Below are 23,316 nucleotides of genomic sequence, written 5' to 3' on the forward strand. Positions count from 1 at the left end.
GCATCGGCTGCTCAACACCCCAAACACCCTAAAAGAAGGCTCTTGGAGCTCTTCATCCCCTCCAGCCCAGCTTCTGTCAGCTGGGTGCTGCAGTGCCCATCAGCTCAGCAGAGAAATGCACGAGGATGGTAGGCAAAAATCCTTTTTTTTTCAGCAGAGGAAGATGGCTCTGCATGCTTTGGTGACTCTGCAGCTAATCTTTGACATATATTTAAGCATTTTTGCAATGCATCACATCTTGGTTCCCCATTGCTGAGGGTGGACAGGCAGGGGATGAGCCCTGCTCCCATCTTCTCCCTCGTTTGAGGACCAGCCCTCACCCAGGACCCTCGTAGCTTTGCTGGCTCCTTGATGCTGGTGGCAGCTCCTGGTTAATCCAGACAGGCACCTTCTTGACTCTGGTGCTGGACTTTCCTGGCAAGCAAGGAGCCGGGGGCAGCCAGGAAAGGAAACTTTCTAAGTATAAAACCCACCGTGCCTTCAGCCTTGCAAAAGCGTCAGAGCACGAGGCACACGGTTGACCCAAACTATTTATAAACCGAGACCCCATGGAAACACGATGGAGCCGAACCAAATTGCTCTTTCCATCCCGTCCCTCTCCCCACAGCCCATCACCCCAGCGCTGTGGCACCTGCCAGCAGCCTTGGCTCCATTTTCCCCCATTCAAAATAGAGCTGAGTGCTCAAACTGCACCTCCCAGGAGACGAGGAGGTCCTCGAGGTGTGTGGGTGGTGGCCCTCAGAAAGGTGAAGATGTTTGTGCATGGTGCCTACAAGGAGGACAAGTGGTGGGGAATAGCTCTACCCTGCACAGGGCTCCGAGGAACACTACGGGGTGGATGCTTACCCTTGGTTTTCCACCCCTCTGGCCACCAACAACCAGTAAGACCAACAACAACCGGTAAGACCAACATGTTGGTCATGTTGGATGGAGGCTCCAGCTCCCCAGGACCGAGACACCAAAGACAGAGCAGACTGGGGAGCTCCAAGCCTCCAGCCTGGGCAGGTCTCCGTTCCCTCCATGGCATTTCTAAAGAGCACACTTTGCAGGACTCTTTACCCACGGACCCATCTCCTGCTCCCCAGATCCTGTGGGCAAGGAACTTTTCAAGTCCGGTGCTTGATGGTTCTCTTTGCAGAGCTCACAGCTGATCCTCCCCAGAAGGTCCCGTGCTTTGTCAGGAAATTCACCGTGTTTGTTCTCGGGCTGTTGTGCTGCTCTTGCAAGTGATAATCCTGCTTTTAGCACACTCTTCTCACAGGAGCCACATAGGATGCTACACTTCCAGTGACTAGCAAATTAATTGGGTTTAAGATGTGTAAAACTTAAAAACCATCAGGGGAGGAAAGAATAGCAACCTTTTTCCTTTTTCCTAAGCTTTTTTATTGAATTCTCGGGGAATTACGGATACGTGTGATTTGGAGGAACAAAAACATCCATCGAGCTGGAAAGGAGTTTGGGAGCCTGTGAAGACCACCCTAGGTTGCTGAGGCAGGAACAGGGGCCCAGGTTGTGGCATCTCCTTCAAAACCCTCCTGACAAAGCCCTGAGCAACCTCAGGTCAAATTGCAAATGGTTTTTTGGATGATGGCTAGCACCATCCAAAAAATTTGGATGATGCTACCTCTTCTCAGACCCTCCAGGAGCAGGGATTACGGTCTCCATAGATCACTTCCTCTGATATTTTCTACTTCAACAGTTCTGTTTTGTTTTGTTTTGTTTTGTTTTGTTTCTAAAATATACAAGGTGGAAATTTGCTGTGTGCACGCATTTCTTACATCCTCACTGCCATATCTCTTCTCCCAGCTAAGGGAGCTTTCATCACGGCTCACTGTTTCCAAACCTCATTTTTCCTCATCTCCTCCCGGGATGCTCCTGTACATCTTTTTGCTGCATGGTACCTGAAACCAGGCATTACTGACTGCTAACACCTTCCCAAGGAAGGTAGGAATTATTTCTCATCCTTGTGCATCCTGCCTTGCTCACGCTTTGCAGCAGATGCATCTCTGTTTTGCAACAGCCTTGCCTCTGTCTCACGATCCAGCTGCGATGAGGAAGCTCCCCGCTCATCTCCTGCCACTCAGATCCCAAGAGGAGCCACTTCACGCTTCCCTTCGGGACTCTGCAAAGTTTTCCACTCGTCTTATGGGGAAAAAAACAGCCTCAAATTCCACCGGTTGTTTGAAAACCCCAGCTGAGACCAATCGGGGGGAGAGCTCGGTATCTTTGCAGGGCATCAGTTTCATCGCGGGGAGGAGGTGGAGGCAGAGGAGATGCTGTCCGTGTGCCAGATGGGCACGGATAAAACCCGGGCCAAGCTCTCACCTCATCATAACAGCTTATTAACCAGCAGGTCAAGGGCCTGGGCAGCAACCCTGCTGTGTTGCAACCCTCATATGGATGGGGAAATGTGGGGGATGCATCCCACTGGTGGTGCTAACAGGGGCATCTCAAGTCTTATAATTCTTATAAGTCTTATATATCTTATATATCTCGATAAGTGAGCTTATTGAGGCTGTTTTCCTAGCACGCAGTGTGGATTTTTCCCTTGCTCCTTAGAAAATGGGCTGAGAGGCATCAGTTTAGGCTCCAGAAACACACGCAGACACGTGCTTGGCCATAGGATCGTGGATTCCTCCTCTGTTTTTTAATAGGATCGTGGATGTTTTTTAATGAGCTTCTCTCGGGAGCAGCACTGAGACCCCATCTGGGAGCTGTGCAGGGCAGGGGCCTCCACCTCCAGGCCCAAGCAAGGAGGAAGGGGAAAGCATTGCCGCGCCGGGCAGAAAACACAGCTCCGCTTCGGCTCCCAAAACATTTTGGCATAACTCGCTAACTTGAATTTTATCTGCAAGCGTTTTCAGCCCGATACCACTGGGAATCCTGATTTTCCGAGACTTACCAACAGGAAATCCCTGAGCCGGAGGGTTTAGCTGTAATGAACTTATTGTGTATTCAAGCACCGAACGTCAATTTGGATTACGATGTCAAAAATAAGCACTGAGAGCATGCAACCGTACCCTGGGGTCACCTGTCAGGAACTCCAGGCTGAAATTGGCCAGATATAGACCAGCACAACCTTGATTTATTTTTTTTCCCTGTGCAAATACAACAGCCAGGACTGAACAAACTTACTGCATCCTGGAGATGAGCCACCTCCTCCTCTCCCCAGCGCTTTCTCCCACTTCACCTGGGGCTTCCTTGGCCAGGGATGCTTCATTAGAGGCTGTCCTAAGAGGCCAGGACCAGTCAGATATGCGTGGGGAGGTGAAATCCCTCTATTAGAGCACATCTAAATTACCACCACTTGTGTCATTTTGGGATCCCACAGCCCCAGACAGAAATCAGGAGACCCATCCAAGACAGCCCTTGCTCCCTGGCCCTGGGCTCAAGACGCACGGGAATTTATTTGGGGCAGAGGGTGCAAGAGGAGAGGTGCATGGATAAATTACATGCAGGGAGGCAGCACAGGCTTCTGCTGCAGGAGGGGTGGTAGTGCCATGGGGGTGAGCAAAGAGACCCCACCAGGGGATGCTCAGGGGATGGCAGATCAGAAAATTCATGTCCTGGTTGCACCCCACGGTCTGGATTTTCAAGTCATTCCGGAAATCATTTTCAAGTCATTCCTCAGATGCTGATATATGATTTCTCCAAAAACAAATGTTTCGCTAAAGTTCCCATGTAAGCTCCTTCTTTGGTGTTCTCCCCATTAACTGTGCTGCTCGTTATGTTCTCTCTCATTAATTGCACCGCTTTCCTTGAGATTTCCTCCTAAAGCCTTCCCGTGGAGGCTGCAAGGCCACGTTACAGTTAGCTGGAGGGAGGAGCAACCTGGAGACAAGAAGCTCAGGTTTGGTTTCTCCAACCAAAGGACGTGGGATTGGAGCCTCCAACCCAAATTTCCTTCACCTCTCCTCTCTCTCCCATAACCCCCAGCCTCGTTGGGAGGCTGGCGGTGGGATCAGCCTTTTATTAGCTTGAAGGAAGCAGGGAACATTGGGTTTGCCCATACACTCAGCTGGGAGGCTGCAGCATGTTCATCGAGGTGAGGGATGGGGTTTGCAGCCTCTTCTCTTCCCTGCAAATGTTTGGGACCATAAGGAGCCACGAAAGCTCGGGATATTGGCTCAGACAAGAGCCACTGACCTGTTTACTCTGGTTTTCTTGGGAGGAAGGCGGATGAAAAGCCTTGGGTTGTCTTTGCTTTGGCAGGAAGGGAGAGCTTGCTGGTGTCTGTTTTACTCGTCCACCTTTTGCTGAAAAACACAGCAGAGGCTGAGGCTGCTGCCTGCAGAGATGCTCGGCCAAAAAGCACAAAAAATGCTGCTCTGCTCTGCTGGCCCTCACCCTGACAAAGCCCAGCATGAGGCAGCAGCACTTCTCGCTGCTGCCGGAGGCTCATGCTGCATGCAGCAAGCCCAGCGTGATGGGCCCACGTCCTCCAGCACCTGATATCTGGTGAACATCAGGGCAAGGTGGATTAGAGCTTCCCCCTCAGGCCATTTGAAGTTCCCAACCAAGCTGACAGCATCTCGGACTTCTCACCCAGGACAAATCCAACCCCAAATTAGCAAACCTCCTCCACAGGCGAAGGGGTAGACAAAGAACTGCTTCGTGTCGTCACACCGTGCACTGCTGACAAAACTATCGCTTTCAAAACACCCCAGAGCCAAGCCAACCTGCCTGCATCTCCTGCGAGCCCAGGGCAAAGGTTTCTGAAGATGCACATGGAGGAGAAGATTGCTGCTGAGGGTTTGGAGCCGCACTTGCTGCATTTCAGCATCCAGGGTTTGGTGAAGGAATCTGCAAAAGGAGGTCTCCTTCTGGTAGGTGAAGGGCATGAAACCCAAAGGTTGGATGTTACAACGAGGAAAAAGGTGCAGCAGGAACAGGGCTGAATGCTCTCAAGCTCAACTGGGAGTTAAGCAACGAGCTGCTGTTGCTGCAGAGAAGAGTTTTTAGCTGCCTGAGTTAATGCTCTGAGCGGTTCTTATCTGCTCCTTGCAACCTGTTGTGCTATAAAGGGCTTCCACACCTCTCTTAGAATCCCAGAATCATTAGGGTTGAAAAAGCCCTCCAAGATCATCCCAACCACCCCCCTACCACCAATGTCACCCACCAAACCATGTCCCCAAGCACCACGTCCAACCTTGCCTTGAACACCCCCAGGGACAGGGACTCCACCACCTCCCTGGGCAACCCGTCCCAATGCCTGACCGCTCTTGCTGAGAAGAAATGTCTCCTCATTTCCAACCTGAACCTCCCCTGGCACGACTTGAGGCCATTCCCTCTGGTCCTATCAGTGGTTACCTGTGAGAAGAGGCCGACCCCCAGCTCCCCACCCCTTCCTTTCAGGCAGTTGCAGAGAGCAATAAGGTCTGCCCTGAGCCTCCTCTTCCCCAGCCCAAACCCCCCCAGTTCCCTCAGCCGCTCCTCACAGGACTTGTGTCCCAGGCCCTTCACCAGCTTTGGGGCCCTTCTCTGGACACGCTCCAGGGCCTCGATGTCCTTCTGGTAGTGAGGGGCCCAAAGCTGAACCCAGCACTCGAGGTGCGGCCTCACCACAGCAGAGCCCAGGGGGACGAGCACCTCCCTGGCCCTGATGGCTGCACTACTACTGACACAGGCCAGGATGCTGTCAGCCTGTTGACTAAACTGACAAATCTAGCTAAAATTCACAGCCCGCACAGCATAACAGGTTGGATAAGACAAGTCTAAAGACTCAGCCCAGCTCTGGACCCACCCTGTTGTGGTAAATGTGGATGGGAAGTGGAATCAGGAGGCGTTGCAAGGACCTTCCGTACCCCTCGAACAGAAGGCCCATGGAGCAGAGCGACTCAGGGCCTCTGGCCCTCTCCCCACACGTGGGGATCTCCCAGTCTTAGACATGCCCAGCTGCCCTTCAGCCTAACATTTCCCTTTTAAACAGGAGGTCCCAGACCACAGGATGCTTTTGTCCTCCTCCCGCAGAGGAACTGAAGGTTTCCTGCCCAAAGACACAACACAACACGGGGCAGGCGAGGACCAGCTACCACCACCCAGGAGCCACATTCCTGCCTTTCAGGCCAAATATTTTGGGGCCAGAAGCACGTCACAGCCCTGCATTTCTGCAGCTGTAGCTGCCAAAACAACTTTTAAAACCAGGTGAATTTGAGTTCTGCTGGGGGATAGGTATCAAGGTGTGCTGAGGTGGGCCATCAGTGGAAATCCTCATGTCTTTCAGACCAGGCACCATTCCCAAGTGAAAGCTTCAAGGACCAAGTCAGACAGACGCCAGCTTGGGTCCTTGCCCCTGCTTCTGGGGCTTAAACCTCTGGGAAAGAAAGGAGGAACTCGGTGAGATATTATCAGAACATCCATGCCCCCCTGTTCGCCCCATTTCCCTTTGAGGGTTTCCCTCCCTGTCCTGCATAGGGCACACACGACCGAGATCAGAGGACAGCTACGCACAAGGAGCCTCTGTCCTCCTGCCAGGACAGCTCCTGCCTCCCCCACAGCACTGAGGATGCATCAGGTTGCAATGAAATTTCACCACTGGTGCAAATTTGCAGGGAAAAAGAAGATGGATGGGAGAAAATGATTTCTGAACCCACTGGCCGTGTTCTGAGCCAGGTCAGGCAATACCCCAAAAGACATCCCTAAACTCCACCACGGCTTTTTGTGGTCTCAGATCAGAAGGCAGCCTCCTGAAAGCAAGACCAGAGGAGCAAACACTGGCCTGCAGACACTTTTTATAACCAGAGACACCAAAAAATGCACAGTATCACAGAGCTGACGAGGCCGGCTCCAGCACCATCACCTAACGGTGTGAGCTGCCCTCGGTGGTGCTCCTTGGCGAGCATTACCCCTGGCACAAAAGGGGGATGAAGGCCATGCTGATACCCAAATTAATGGCACAAACCCTTCTGACAGGTGTCCTGCGGGTGCCAAGGGCTGCTTGCTGCAGTCCCACGCCGCCCCTCAGACACACGCTGTGTACCACTGCTGGCAGGTGGAGGGCCAGGGCACTGCTGCTAAAAGGGCCCAAACTCAATAATTAGGGCACGTGTTAGATTTATTCCTCCTCTCACCTCTCCCCAGCCAAGCAAACTACACTCGGTTTTACCTAAAGAAACAGCCTGAGCTGGTCTCGGGCACCGAGGGTAATCAAGGGGGGTGCACAGCACCAAGCTGGGGGCTGCTGCGCTGCAGCTGGGTCACAAAATGTCCTCGCTGTCCCCACGAGAGCCACCAGGCTGTCCACGAGGAAGAGAAAACCCAGGCTACGTCCTCCTCTGATACGAGTCCTGGGAGAGCATCGTCCCGTGCAGGAGCAGAAGGCATCTATCTGCTTGCTGAAGGGGGAAAGCAGCGCCCATCCACGTGGGTTTCTCAAGCAGTTCTCGCCTTAACAGACCTGCATCAATGAATCCTTTATAATCCCCCGGAAAGCGATTTTTGTGATTATTCATTTTTATTTTATGGTGGGTAGTGGTTTAGGTTTATTTATCAGAGCCAGCGTGACCCAGAAATGGGCTTCTCCCTGCCAAAACAAAGGCCATCCAGGCTGGCACAGATGCTGCTGTCGTGCAAGTCAAGGAAAGGCACCTGGTTCAGGAATTCAAACGTGGTTTTATCAGGACAACTTCTAAAAAGTAACCTAATTGTTAGATTGAATAGGGCCCAGCAGATTAAAAGCCAGGTTAGTCAATGCAATGCGCAGGACAGATTTCATCTGCACCAAAGCTGACATCAGACAATTACTTTGTAGAAAAAAGCTTTCCAATTTCTTATTTTTTTATTTTTTAAATTGGAAAATGTAAAACAAAACGTAAAACAAAATGTAAAACGGTGTTGCTTTCTACTGTACAGAAAATAAGCTGATATTGAACTAACCAGCAATGAAATCTTGCAGGAGTTGACTTTCTTGCTGGCATGTTACAGCCTTTTTGCACACAGGTTAGGACACAACCGAAGAAGAAAAGTCTTCTTTGGCCGCTTTGGAGGTGACAAACCAAGGTACAGAAAGAGCCCAAGGTTTGCCTAGAAGCACCTCCAGCACCCTTCTAATGCAGCCCCTTTTATAGTTGGAGCTTACTATTCACTCGAAGGTAACTGCCTTTCAGTAACGTTGCTCAAGGTTGCAAAACAGCTCAAAGAAAAATTCCTCTCCTCAATCTTCCCCCAAAAAAAGGGAAGGGAAGGGAAGGGAAGGGAAGGGAAGGCCCCCAGCAGCCCCGTGGCATGGGCAGTCTCCTCCCGAGGCTTGTGAGGAGCCTCCAGTTCAGTGGGACACCAACTTTTCAGGCAGAGGGATGCTGCTGATACAGAAGGCACTGGCTGAGCAGCAATGCCTCCCCGAGGAGGGAACGCAGCTGGAGGGACCCAGCTGCCTCCCAGCCCCACCACCGGCCATAGCTGTTTTTCCAGCTGCGTGCCATCTTTTCGGATGAAGGAGACAAACAACCGCCGCACCTTCTCCTGTGAAACGGAGCCAGGGAGGCAGTCGGGTCTTCCAGCAGGGCTTCTTGCCCAAATATTCACGTTGGGATCAATAGGGGCTTGGTGAACGACAAGCCAAAGGGTTTGGGGGGCCGGGGAGGACAGAGCACTTCAAATCAGGCTCGTAGGGAAAACAAACACCAAGGAGCCACCAACAGAAGACGCACAACTTCTGAGAGATACTAATCAGTTTTATTTTATAAATACAGATGAGCTTTCCCGCAATTACCAACATAGTTTTAATGTGTCACTTACTATGGGATATTTTGTTTTCGCTTGTTTTAAATACCTGGCCAAGCAATGATAAGCCGACGCTGTTGTGCTTGCTATAAAAATAGAGTGGGATATGATCTTCCAAAACTAATATTCTCAAAAATCTCAGGAATTCCTAGTGAGGGGAAAAGATTGCAATGAAATGTTTGCTCCATTTGCAGACATTTAACAGCGTCACAGCTGTGCAGGAACTGAAAGGCTCTTGACAGTTTAAAGCACGCCATGATAAATCATCTCACCTTCAGTCGCGCTCGTTGTTTCCCTCCCACCATGCTATTTTCAAATAATTTACGGGGGGGGGGGGGGGGGAGGAAAAAAAGTCACAGAAAAAAAAGCCATGAAGTGACTGCAGTCTGTACAATCCCCCGTCCTTCACAGCAAAGATGCTCGACGATGCTTTACCCAGCCCAGCGATGCTGTTCCCCTTCGCACCTTCTGCCTAGGAAGTGACAAAAACAGCAAAAATTTGGGGACAACTTAAGGCCTACTGAAGATGCATCCATGGAAAGCTCTTAATGAAGCTCGGTGATATGGGTACAGAAGTCAACTGTTGCGTTTGACACATTAAGAGTTACAGGGCTCACACAGGAACGGCAACGCAAGGAAACTAGACTTCATTTGGTTGGGTGCCACCTGAGAAAACGTGCAGCTAATGACAAAAAGCCCAAGTCTCACTGATGCTCTATGAGCCTAATTACACGGGTTGCTTAATTACGCCGAGATGTTCCGTGCCTGCCTAGGAGGCATCGTGACTTCGCCGCTACTCTTTGGGTTGCTTTGGAAAGTCACCACTGCACACAGCTAGAGGAAAATTAGCGTGCCCCAAGCCCGTCCTGTGCTGTTTCGTGTGCCAGATTTTACCCCTCAGTGTGCACGACTGACTCAACAGTGCTGAATTTTGCCTAAAGTTATTCTGCTCTCAGAAGACATCCAGTTACAGGACAGAGTATCTTCTGCCCACCTCAACAAAACGTGCTGTGCTTGGTTCAGGTGTTTATTTCTGGCTTTCAATACGCCAAAGCACAGGGAAAGCTCCCTACCTAGCTCTTCGCAAAGACGATGGCAGTGCCCTACACTGCTGCAGCACTTCCTCTAGGGACTTGTCACAAGGTTGGAACAGAAAAGTCTTTTCTCATGAGACGATACTCACAAACGTGCCCAAAATTCATGCCCGAACTGGAATTGTGTTCAATCAGGAATCAACCGTAGAAAGGCTCAATCCAGTAACTCAACTGCAGACACGACCGTTAAAAGCTAACAGAAGAAGTGTGAATATAGCTTTAATACAATCATTAAGGTGTTACCTGGAGAATGCATATTCTAGAACAGTGCTATTATGGATACTGGTTCTCACGTACACATCTTGTTTCGACAACAGATAGCTGAGATTATACATAGCCACATTTTGAGAAGTTAATTTCGGCTAGCCTTACGGTGCAGTTAGGAAAAAGACTAGGTCACTGGTTCAAAAAGAAAGCAGAGACCAGGGAGGAAAAAAAAGCCAGGCGTGATGAAGTGTTTTTTATTCTGCTATACGTTTGTGGTTTTTTTTTTTTTTTTTTTTTTTTTTTTAATATTTCTGAGCTCACAACCGAGCCCAAATTCTTGGGTATACAATATAGTAAGCAAGAGCAATGAAATCCAAACTCAAACAAATACCAGGAATCACAAAGCAGGCTGCAAATTGCTTTCCCATGAATGCAGCTGAACACACGTGCCAGGGGGGACCGAGCTAACACCAACCTGCACCTCCAGCAGGAAGTTTCCTCCTTGAAAGCACAGATGGTAGAGTTAAGAGGATATTAATTTAGAGGAATAATGGTAAGCGCCTCCCTTTCTGCAGAGGGTGGAGCGACTCCACAAGTTCACCTAATTCCGAAGTGCTGACTGCGTTTTCAGTCTGGGTTTTTGGTTTTTATTTTAATTTTTTTTTATGAAGACGTTTGCACAGTACCTGGCAGCCCACGGTGGGCGCCGAGGATCACGGCACACCAACCCCACTCACACGGTGCCTTCGTTAGGCCTCCACGGATTAGCTTGGCCAGGCTGCACCTAAGCAAAACAGGGAACTGCTGAGGCTCTTGGAAGAAACCTTAAGGTGATTTAGTCCTCAAGGGCTCTGCTGGCAGGAGTGGTGAGCGTGGAGGAAAGGAGGAAAGAATGAAGCTGATCCTTGCACAAGGAAGCGCAGGGATCCCCCACGTGCTCAGCTCTTGGGCAAGGTTTTACCACCGCCAGCTGAAGACCCATCGGTGCAAACCAGAACTCGTGTGACTACGCAGCACGGCCAAGACAAAGCTGTCCCCTGACAGCTAAGTCTTGGCATTTCTGTAACACTGACCCCGTTGCTCAAGAAAACACAGGAGTACATGGGAAAACATAAAGAGGTCTTACCATAACTGTAATTTAAATTTTTTTCCTTCTGAAAAGACTAAAATAAATTTAGCTCTATATAATAATCAATGAAACATATTCATAGGAGGGCCTGATCAGCACTTGAAGTTTTTTTTTTTTCCAGGAAAGCATTTAGAAATGGACTCCATTGCCTTAAAAAAAAAAAAAAGATTATAAATACCAGACATAAAAGGACTGGAAGCAGAATCAAAATTTACCTGGGCTGTGAATATACCATGATCCTGTGTTATCGTGCTCAGTAACAAGTCATTTTTTCTAACACCATAGGAATAGCTTTAAGGTTTTTCTTTTTTAATATATATAATTAATATAAAGAATAAGTGCAATTTTATCTCTATTCCAGATCACTGATTTCACCCCAACGTCTGCTCTCAACCCCCCTGTCCAAGCTCACTTGTCCGAACTTTTACGCGGTCTGCGGAAGCTGGACATGTTTTCGTTCAGTGCATAGATCCTTCGAGAGAACTCCTCAAACTCCCCTAGGACTTGTTCGTCACACTCCACCGCCACGGCGTGCTCCACCGGGATGGAGTTAAAGTCTTCGAGCTGATCTCCCGAGCTGAACCCCGTCGCTTCCATCCCCATTATCTCCTCTGCTTGCTCCACGGTGCAGCAAAGGACGGGGCCGAGTGGGGGCCGAAACTCACAAGGCTGCTCGCTGCTGGCGGTGCCAGCGCACTCACCGGGCAGCAACGCCCCGTTTATTGCACTAGTATGTCCTACGAAAGATTCCTGCCGGTCTTGGCTACTGTTTAGGCTCCCGTTTTCTCCGTTCAAACTGCCGCACGAGTCCTCTCCTTTCTTGGTGATCCCTTTCGAGGAGTCCGCAGAGGTATCGAAGGAGGAAGGTATCGAGGCAGGTTTTTTATCCAACTCTCCCACGCGGGCTGCGATGGCTACAGGCTGCGTTAAAGCAGAGTTGTAACTAGGAGGAGGAGTCTTGTGCTGCAGTCTCTCGTTTCCCGTGCTGGCTCGTTTTCGGAGTCCTTTATCCGGAGAAGGAAGCCCACTGGAAAAGCCGACGTCCAATCTGCCGAAGCTGGAGCTCTGTCTCTTTGGAACTGGAATTGCACTGGATGTATGGTGTCGATCACTATAAAAGAAGGGAAGGATAAATCAGAGCTGTCAGGCGTGCTCGCGAGCAGTACAGATGTTTCACCAAAGGCTGAAGCAATTATTTTATCGCAACTCCGAGCTCCGTTTGGCCAAACCACTTGTATCCTAAAGTGCTAAAACCCCAAACGTGTTTAATGCCATATGAACTGCAGAAGACACCCCAGAGGACAGCTTTACTGAAAGCCGGCAAGATTGTGCGGGGAACATTTACAAAACTCCATGGTTGAAGAGTCAATCACCCAAGAAACCACCACATTATGCTAATTCGTACTGTTAACACCATTTTATAGGACCAAGCTGCACTTTATGAATTATTACTGTTGACCGTATATTTATGTATTTATGGCCTGTGCTGGGCCATCACAAACTCCTCAAAAGTGAGTAATAATGGTTGAATCCTCTACAAACTTCTTCCAACACTGGACTTTCCTGACAGCTGCACAAAGGAGAAAAGCGATGCTAACTTTGCTATTTGCAGGGGATGATTTTTGCCAGATCTTTTGCTTTTCTGTGCCAACTGTTCCAAAGCTTTTTTGGACAACTGTCAACCTCAGCTTCTTGAGGAACACGAAGTAATCAGGCTTAATTTACAAGTTCAGTTTTACTATTTCATACCGTTCCCCAGACCACTTACACTATCTCAGGGTCTGTAATTTGGAACATCCGCTTTACATCATCTGGGGCGTGTTATTTGAGTTTTCTTTCATAGGTTTAATCCTTATCCAAATATAATCACCAACCTGTATGCAAATAGTTGTACATTAAGTGCCCAGTTCATTTTCCTTCCTTTTTTTTTTTTTTTTTTTTTGAATACAGCTATTACTAACCTTCAGAATATACAACTACAATTCAACTGCTGTCAATGTAAATCTCCTTCATTAGCTTCATTTCAAAGGAACTCTTCCTCGACTCAACGCCCGATACATTTTGGGATTTGTCTTGCAGGGAAAAATCCTGTAACAGCGGTTATGAATAGCCCCTAGTGTGGATCCTTTTCCATCCCATTCTTTTTCCTCCACTTGTAAATAGGATAAGCTAGATTGCAAAAGGTCCCTCTGTGAAAAATAAGCGTCCCCACAGGAGGGCTGCTTGCGGTACTGCTGCTCTTTAATTTCCTTTCCCATCTTACTTCCTCCCAGGCTGCCCTTTAAAACACGTGTCGGGCTCGCTCCTCTCCTCTAACAACCCCAATTACCTCCAGGAAAGGCTGCTCGTCAGAATTTACAGTTGCAGACAGCGTAGGAGAGAGGTAAGTGCCCCACATGCAGCCAGCAGCAAACCCAACAGCCTTCTTCTTAGATTGCAACTGCAGTTTGACCTTTAAAATGCAAACTAACAACATTCACAGTTCTGTCTGCAAAGGTTCAGAGCATGGAGATGCTAAGACAAAAAGCAGCAAGTGCCACAGATGCTCATAAGCGGTCTCAGAGATCAGCCCTCAGTCCCCTTCTGACCAGAGACTTTTATACGTGGCTTTTAAATACTTTATCCAACCCCTGTGCAATCAACCATTACGTCGTTTTACAAATAAATATGACAAACAAAAATCTGAGGCAGGGCACCTGCACGCTTTGCTTAGGCAATGTGCACTGCAGATGTATAGCAGGGACTGTCTGCTTTCCCCTCCCTTCCTCCAGCTTAGTCCTTTCAGCCTTGGCTCAGAAAATAAATGAGCACTCAGTATTACAAATTTGATCAGATTCTGTTTATCTCAAGTCTTGGCTTTGTCCACATTTCCTCCAGGCTTGCTGAATCTTCCTTAAGAAAGAGCACATGGAAGAAAAGAGAGAAGTACGTTTCCAGTTTTAATAGCAAAATGCAGTAAAACAAATTCTTTTGCTCTGTATCAAGTGATTAGAATCTTTACTATCAAATGGTAACTTTTAGGAATTTACTCCCAGATTCCACGATTCACAAATTCCAAGATTCATAAAGCCAGATCATATTCAAGACGCATCTTTGGGTCAAAGGGTACATCATCCTTTGTTTACGTGAACGATTTCCTCAAGGACCAGTGGTATCTGATTACTACAGGCCACTGTTCATTACGTTTTTCAGTACAAGGTAACTAAGGCTCTCCTGACTCCAGAATTCACTCCAGATACAGAAGCTGTGAAGCTGAACTACCTCCCTCCTACCTGCAATGCTGTGATGTCTTACTACAGAGATGTGATGAGATGCACCTCGCACTTTGAGTAGAAACAAGGCTGCACCTTGCAGAACTAGGCAGGAAAGGCTTCCCTCTTCTGCTCTCCCTACAAAACCGAGCCCAAAGCACAGCCTGGGATCACGCTGGCTGCTAAGAGGGGCCTATACCTGCCACCAGGCTCGAGAGGCAGAAAGCAGGAGAGCTGCGAGCTTCGTGCCCCAAGGGGTTGGATACATGCACTGCGGTGCCCCAGCGCCTTGCGGCTCTAAGTGCAGGGGACTTGAAGGCGTCAGGCAAAGAGGAGAGGTGGGCTACGTGCTCAGTTGAGCGTTTTAGGTTTGGAAAAAGAAGCAGTGCTGAAGTTCACGTTTATGTTTTTTGTATTGTATTGTCAATTCCTGACAGCACGCCTTCCCGAGACTGCACCTACTTGACAGAGCTGTTGTCTTTATTCCTAGCACTGTTTAAAACGCTGAGCAGGAATGCATTTCAAAAAAAGGAGGTGGGGAAATTAAGTGGAAGCCTTTCTCATACAAGCTTGCTCTTCAAACTTAAAGGACATTTATTGCTAACCTCTTCCAAGAGAAATGGGCTGTTCTCAAATCTGATTCCAGCACAACACCCCCTGCAACAACAATACCATCATCCTTGGTTTCTATCAAGCTGTCAGGGATGAGTCAATCAGGACTTTATTCCTGTTCAGCTGGAACCCAGGAGGGCTACGTATCCCAAAGGAACAACCCACACATTTGAAATAAAAGACTAGGAACAGACAGACTAATTCATGTTGTACAAACAAAATGGGCTAACTTTTTTCATGCAGAACTGGTGGCAGACACATAGATGCATCTTGTTAATTTTTCTGTTGACAGTTTGGGTCCAGATTCACCAAGGGACTTCAGCAGCGATAGCAGAAACAGTCTATAAGGTAGGTGCAGAAGTTACAAGATCCTCTATCCTTTGCATAGTGCAGAAAGACTTTGATACCAAAGTATCAGAACTGCAACAGTGACAGGTTCCTATGTTCTGATTTAGGCACAACGATGAGAAAGGCTTACGGGAAAGTCTGCCATTTTTCTGAATTTCATTCAACCACCCACAGCCCTGGGACAGGCGTTTAAGAGATCAAAACCTAATCCTGGAAGAATTTCAACTGTACACTGTGAATTTAAGTACAGATGAATGTTTCTCATAATAGTCACAAGGATATTGACTCTTTGCATGGTATTTTAGTGATAAAAGCTCTTGCCTGAGACGTAAGCAGGCAGAAAAGGGTCCAGACAAGTCTCGTGACAACCACAGTGATCTGACCAGCAGCCTACAGACATGTTTGAGTGGGTCCTCCTGCTGAATATATCACCCTGCAGCAGAAAATGCAAGACCTAAAAAGCCTAAGAGCCATCTCAGACGAGGAGGTCATGTAGGGAGAGAAGAGCAGAAGGCAATCCTAAATTTAATCCTAGCTCCTGAAGTTGCAGAGTGAAACTGTCACACAAGATATAAGTAATTCTTGGAAACATCAAAACCAAAGCAAAGCTTTCACTATATGCATGAATAATACCTGCCACTGCTCTGTTTGTCGCACTGAACTGTACTTTAAACTTGCTCAAAGGCATTTCTCTTACAGTAGACTCTTTAAAGGTCAAAAATGACTCTTTAAAGGTCAAAAATACTCATGTCAAAAAGTATGGCACGGGACTGCCTGCTTGGCAAACCCCAAATTACCTTCAGCAAATGCTGATCAGTCCAGCTTAGGCACAACAGCAACTCTTCTATGAAGGTGCAGTAGCAGCAGAAATTTAAGTGTCTGTGTAGACCAGCACGAAAACCTGTGGTGTCTAATTAGCTTGAGAGAAGCAGCTTTATAAATTGTTCTGGTGGGCATGTAAATTTAAGTTCCTCCAAAAAAGCAACATGCCTAAATTCCTTCGTAAATCTAGGCCTTGCGGGTAAAAGGGTGAGACATTAATTAGCGTGCGGGACCAGGAGAGGTTTTAAAGAACTTGTTATGACAAGGCTATTCAAGCTAACACGTTATGTTTATCTGAACAATACCTCTTTAGTCCCGCAGCCAAAAAAAATCTTCCCTTCCTTCGTAAGTTGAACTGGCAGAATGATCTACACTAAGTGATCCAACAGACTAAATGTAGCAGCAATGCAGAGCTAATCTCCCTCGTTTACAAAATAACTTCCCAGTTCTTTAATAGAGTGCAGAAGGGCTGCCCCGTAGGGCAGTGCAGCAGGAATCATCTTCATTTATCATGTAAGCATTCAAACTAATGAATTAAAACAAAGAGCACTTGCAGTCAGGCTCCTTAAACTACGCGTGATTAAAAGGACCTTACTTCAGCCTGTGAGATCAGGTTTTAAGCTGCTGGAGACATATGCAGGCAGATTTCTGAAACCATTCATTGCTGCCAATATGACTGGGATGGGCTTTGCTTCAGTCAGGAATAAATACGGGGATAATAGCCCAAAGCTGGGAGAGTGGGAATGAAGTCAGCAGAATGGCTTAACTGCTTATCAAATACTAGCTCGAGCATGTAGATAAAAATAAATGTGCATGGAGGACTTTGGAGACCAGCCACCTAAGAGTTCATTGCCTAGACTTCTTCCACAGTCACTGGACAGAAAAAACAAAAGTGCAAGCACTGGAGAGAAGGGTGGGCAACACCATCCTGCGAGCTGTTTATGGCACTGTCACCCTCTCAAGGTGCCTCTTCTTGTCCATGGAGCAACCAGCTTGCGCTGAGTGATGAACATCTAGCAGGCAAGCCTGGTAAGACGCACAGCTTTCTCTATGCTTTAAAATAGAACAATGACAATATTTGCAGGCAAATAAAATAAAAACTAAACAGTTTTTAGCTAGAGTGGATTAAGTATTTAAGTCAAGGGATCTTAACCTGTTCCCTCGCCTTCTGCCACGTGAGAATGAGAAGTCAAACTGAGCTTTTGGATCAGAAGAAATGTTCGTAGAGAAGCACAGAGCTCAGAAATACTAGGTTGCTATTAAATTTTACAAAAACGAGCAGCTGATGGAGGGTCTCTAGCCTGTTTGCATTTTCCCCGAGGAAAAGGCTGTATCGTTACCAGAACTCACAGCACTGCATCAAGGCAAAGCCCAGAGAAAGAGATTCTTTATCAGCTTCACAGCTCACGGAACGAATAAGAAAAAGCACATCATGCTAAAAAACTAACATCCAATTGCCCAGAAACTTTAGAGACTAAGGTATCCTCACTAGTGAAAAAAGTTTGGCATGCAGGAGCGCAGGCCTTTACTCCAAGGCACTACCTTGACCTGAATTACTTGGGGTGAGCTGGTTCAGCTTCCAGCCACAATTACTTGGTTGAACTTCTGAGATGGCAAACAGATGTGGACACCTGTCCAAAAGGAACAGCCTGTGACTAGTGGAGTATAAAACCTGGTTTGATGAACTGTCATCAGGCCTTAATGGCTTTAAGTCATCAAGTTGGACCAGACTAGAGTGAGTTACGTACAGGAGTATGTTGAATTGCTCTTAGGATGCAGGATTGCTAAATTAAAAACAAAAATGGAAGGGAAACTCAGATTTATTGGACATTACAGATAAGAGAATTACATCATCACCAGTCTCCGTGTTTCAACTGAATCCAAATCTAGAACATCAATTCATACATAGTCTAACTTCAGCTACAAGGCAGCATAACTACAAAGTAGCTGCCTTCTCCCCAAAATATTCATTTTTACTTATAATACTTAGTCCATTCGGGGAGACTTGCAGACCTGAAGTGCAAGACACAAATCCCATGCTGTAACCATGTAAGTTAAAGTGATTGAAAGAGGACACAAACCTTCCTAAAGCTATTTTTCCCAGAGAACAGATTCCTGTTGTAATCTGTTTCCAGTTTTGATAAAAAGTTCCTTCGGTCAGATTCACTTGCAATTATTTAATCTGTCTGCAACGGGCACCGAGAAACTGTAAAGCACTCTGAGAGACAGAACACAATTCACAGGCTCAAATATGTATCTTTTCCTCCCCACAAAATGTTTCCTTGGAGGAACATTACTGGATCACAGCTGGTCAAAATACTAAATCTTGATTGTCTGGCCAAGAGCCAAAATCCACAGCTACAGCTCTTTGGTATGAGAATACTTTCAAAAAAATAACTTAAACACCATTTGATCTTTTTTGTTGCAAACTATGACCTCATGGCAGTAAGAACACTAAATGAAGGTGTTTAAGTTGGTTTATAGCCATCTGAAATGTTTGAAGCTCCAAGCACAACTCCGAGCCAATATCATGTCAACTGTGCTAAAAAGCAATAATAGTTTCTCACCTTCTCAGAGATTACTGCTTAAATAATGCACAATAGCGACAGGGCTGCAAGGGGAAGCTGCCAATACAAAGTTAAGGTGAAACTGCGTCGTTTGGCAGCTGAGAAATTCTGACATACGCTATTTTTCTATGAAAAAAATCATCATAAATTAAGCTACCAGAGTTTTCTTAACTCGAACATTAAGTTTTAGCCTCCTCTTGAATCTAGCAGTATATGAATCAAGAGATACCTCCAAAACTCAAATTTAATGATTAAGCCTTGGCATAACAAGTATTTTGGGGTAAAGCTTTTTGATGAGGGCTCCAAAGGACATCTCCTGACTACAGACGTGAATTTCTAAAGGAATACATGCAATTGTCTCCATTAGATAAGCCTATTAATTTATTCACTAGGAAAATATCTGCTCACTGGACAGCTCAAATTTGCAGCCTGCTCTGTACTTGCTACTAATAACCACAAATACTAACCCTCAAAGTTAGAGTAAACTGAATTGAGCTGAAGGACAGAAAAAGCTGAAAGTCTCTTGATTTAATGCAAGCATGATCCAAAGAGTTGTGAAAGATAAATCTGAACGTGCAGAAAGGAATAAAATGATGTTCGAGTTCAAAACGTGCAGTCTAAGTAAAGATTTAAGCTCTCAAAAGCTGGAATATGCTCGAGAGAGATTTTCAGAGAGACTGCACAGAGTCTTTTGCATTAGCAAAAGCTGGTCTTAAAAAATGAGCTGCTTTTCTGGAAGCTGGTGAGACCCCACAACTAAGAAACTGGAAGTGGGGAGAATTATTCCCCAAAAGAAAAAGATTCTGGGCACCACAACTGGGATAGACTAAATCGACAATTCTGGTTCGTTATCTTTCACCTTCAGAAAGTGAGTCTGGTCAACAGCCAGACCTGATACCTGAAAAATGAGTTTTTGCACTTCTGTAGCCTCCGTAACAGCATGTGTGGGAACCAACACGCTTGATTTTCTTCTTGATTTCATCTACATACAATACAAACAATATTTTGCAGTAGGGGTAAAGGGAAAGAAAAGTAAACACGGCAGAATATAGGTGCCAGGAGAGACATGTAGAGGGAAGCAGAGCTTGTAGACCTGCAAGCTTGATGCAATAAATCATGCAAGTTGGGATGTGAAAACATGTATTAATCATTTCAGTGTCGTGCCTGAGAAACCAAAACAACACAAATCTCACCAGGCAGAGGGATCCAGCAGCAACGCAATTAAACGTTGATAAAAGGCTCCAGGCTCACCGGATCTGCAATGGGGCCAAGGGCTGCCCCAGGGCTCCAGGCAGAACAATGGAGTTCACAAAAGCCTGGGGCAGAGACTGTAAAAGACAACTGCCAAATTTGCTGTGATAGAAGTGGGAAATAGTTGGCTCATCCACTAAAGTTGTGGGGATTTTTGTTTGTCTTTATTTTATGGTCTGGAGGAGTAAAGAAACTCTTTTGTACTCAGATCTAAACTGATACTTATCAGAGAAGGAGGTTAAGCCTGAAATAACTAAGGATTTAGGTTACCCCGATTATCTAGGGGATTCCATTCCACTCCAGGCTGCAAAGAAACACAGATGTTTCTAGAGAAAAGCAAAAATGATGAGTATGTCCTGCTGAAAGAGAAACTAAACACAACGTGAGTGTTGGTGTTTACCAGTTTTTGATTTGACAGCAGTTCAGCAAAAACCCTCTACAGCGATAACACAGGAAAGTGAAGACCTGCAGCTGAGCAACAGAAAACAAAGCAGTCTGTGCAAACGAATCTGTAAATAAGAGAAACTCATCACTACCTCACGTGCTCCTACTCTCCCTCCTGCAAATGAAGGATAACCTGGAAATACTTTGCTGACTACGGTCTGTGGCAGAGGGTATTGGATTACTCACCTACTGTATCCTGCAAACGAAAAATCCCTTCCAATCTTCATTTTAACAGCTGGTGGCTTTTATGCTTGCTTAAATATATGTAAGCAGATATTATTCACGAGACAGTGGGCATCTGTACTCCGCTACGTATGGGGCTCAACTGCAATGCCCGATTATGAAAGCCTGGCCAGTTTTCCCCCTGAGCTAGACTCCCTGTAAAGGCTCATTTCCATTTATATTATTAGGAAGCACTAAGAAGCCTTGTTTAGAATCATTAGCCTTAACAAAAAAAAAGTTACAAATGAACAACTATGCATGCAAGGCTTGGAGGTGAGAAGGAAATGAGGCATAGACATTCATATGGGGGCAAGGAGGGAACGCGATATTCCCGGAGAACGATGCTTAATATTCCTGCATGTTTTGAAATATTGTCCCGCCAAAAATGTGTTTTGTCTTGCTAATGACTGCGTCTCACCTAACAGGGAGAAAAAAAACAACGCTGCTTGTATGAAGGCAAAAGCCCTAATGCCTAACTAAAGCTTCCGTTAACAGTTTTCAAGGCTAGGGTCTATGAGAAGGGAAGAACAGGTACCTACACTTTGAACGTTTTTCCCATATAACACGTCCCAGAGTCATCACAGCTCTGCTTATTCAGGACTGAAGGAGACATTTATCACCCTGTACGCCTCCCACCCCACAGATGAGTACACACGTGTGCCAGAAGTCATGGGTTAGGTGTTCTAGCCCTTCCTTTTCAGATCTGTTTAGGGGACCACACAGCATCTTAGGACTTCTGGATCACAGGGATGTACATCACCCACAAACTCGTTTTCCTGATGAAGAAAGCTTTTCTTTACACACCTTGCTAGGGGATAAGAAAAGCAGGGAGAATCTTTTTAGCTGTGGTTGAGATTACTGACAGTATTAAACCGTACAAGGGACTGAGGTTCCTTTTCTCAGGGCCTGCTTACTTCCACTGTCTTGCTGGCTGAGCTGAATTTCCTTTAGGCAACACTTCTTACAGTACTAGTCAAAGAGGATACTTTTTCTCCTCCTTTACTTGTTTTTCTTTGCCAAAACTATCCTCCCAGTCAAAGGAAATGATTCGGAAACCAGATTAGCTCCCATTGATCAGAATTCCTATACAAGGGATAAAGGATAACAAAGTTGAAGAGCAACTCAGAAATAAGGGCTGGAAAGTGCTGTGGCACAATGACATCCTATAGGATTTTAGTTGCTGTTACTCACTGCAGTAGATATTTTGTCCCAGGGTCTGATACGGAGCAGCACTTCGCTAAGGCACTAACCCTGTTTGAAAAGCCTGCTCCTGTAACTTTCAACTGGAGCAGCAAATTTTTTTCCTCCTTTTTTGTACTGAAGTGCATGCATGTGATCGGAATCTGCCTTTAGGAGTGAAGTGTTCTCCTTCCCCCATTCTGTATATTGCAGGAAAAAAAAAAATACTTTTAGAGCCTAGCAACATTTTAGGAGCCTACTAGAAATCAGAAATAAGAATCTTTTCGAAAAGCAAAATCTTTTAAAGTTGCAGAATTGGGAACACAATTGAAAAAGCTGTGTATCAGCAGGGTTTGCACCTTGATTTCAACGAAGGATTATTTATCACTACACTTTTTCTGCCTCAATTCAAGTGTTTCCATCACCAGAAAAACCTACCTTATATTGTGCTGCCCCTATTCTTGTCATGCAGAGAGTGACCAGAGAGTAGTCTGCATCACATTGCTAATAGAGACCTCGCTACTTCTGTTGGTTTAACACACAAAGGATTCAGATACAATCTAAACAGCATTACAAAGTTATATCCATTGCTATATACATTAGAAAGCATCGACTGTTAAAGCTTTGTGACTACCACTGTCACAATATTTACTGTCATTTCACGTCAGATTTTAAAATTTGTTCAAACATGGTTTTCCGAGTCTCCTAGAAGCTGTATATATGCCCCCAAAATATTCAGGTTTGCCTATTAGTGCTTAGTATTTCATTATCCCATTAGAAACCACTAGTTTCCTTTAGGAAGGCTGGCAGCAGCCTTCCAACCTAACTGAGCACTATCTGCGCCAAAAAAAAAGTTATTTCTCAGGTGAACTGAAGCAGTGATGGAGTCCGTGTCTGTCACCAGGGCATCATCAAGTGATCTGGCACCAAAGAAACCAAACAGGAGTGGTTACCTCACACTGGACAGTATTTTCAACACCTTGGAGCATCCAAAGCATCTGCACAAGACCAGGTAACGGCACAGGGACCATACATGACCTCTACATCCTTGGGGCTGGGGTGAATAATTAACCTAGGACTCCTAAAACTGCACAGTGCTATGTTTGGGTGGGATTCGGGCACCCAAAGAATGAAGATAGGAATGCAGGACAAAAATTGTTAAGGAAGACAGTGTACAAGCAGTCATAATTCAAAGACCATAGATAAAAAATAAGAATATGAAGCATCTACTACCTGCAGAAGCACACTCAGTAGTAAATAGCCTTTGACATTTGCTGAAGTTTATGATCTCTGTGGTTTTAAGGAGAATTTCTCAAAACTCATGCTCAAACAGCTTCTGCAAAGTAACCCTACGCTAGCTTGGTCTTGTAACACAGAAACCAGTTTGCATTGACTTTCTACAAAGACGGTGGAGAAGATTTTGGATCCTCCACAGCAAATCAGAGCAGAAACAATTAAGATTTCCCTGG

The 23,316-nt window shown here is 46.2% G+C and overlaps 1 protein-coding gene across 2 annotated transcripts in view; it reads right to left on the bottom strand.

The window, feature by feature from the left end:
• Window positions 1–8,651: 8,651 nt before the first annotated feature.
• The window catches only part of UVRAG (UV radiation resistance associated), a 95,213-nt gene continuing 80,548 nt past the window's right edge, over window positions 8,652–23,316 (bottom strand). For both annotated transcript variants that reach the window (XM_035560496.2, XM_035560497.2), the window contains one exon: window positions 8,652–12,262. In XM_035560496.2, coding sequence (XP_035416389.1) covers window positions 11,560–12,262 — 703 coding nt within the window. In that variant the 3' untranslated portion in view covers window positions 8,652–11,559. The remainder of the gene's footprint in view (window positions 12,263–23,316) is intronic.

This window comes from Cygnus atratus, chromosome 1 (assembly GCF_013377495.2).
Source record: "Cygnus atratus isolate AKBS03 ecotype Queensland, Australia chromosome 1, CAtr_DNAZoo_HiC_assembly, whole genome shotgun sequence".
In the NCBI taxonomy this organism is placed as follows: Eukaryota; Metazoa; Chordata; class Aves; order Anseriformes; family Anatidae; genus Cygnus; species Cygnus atratus.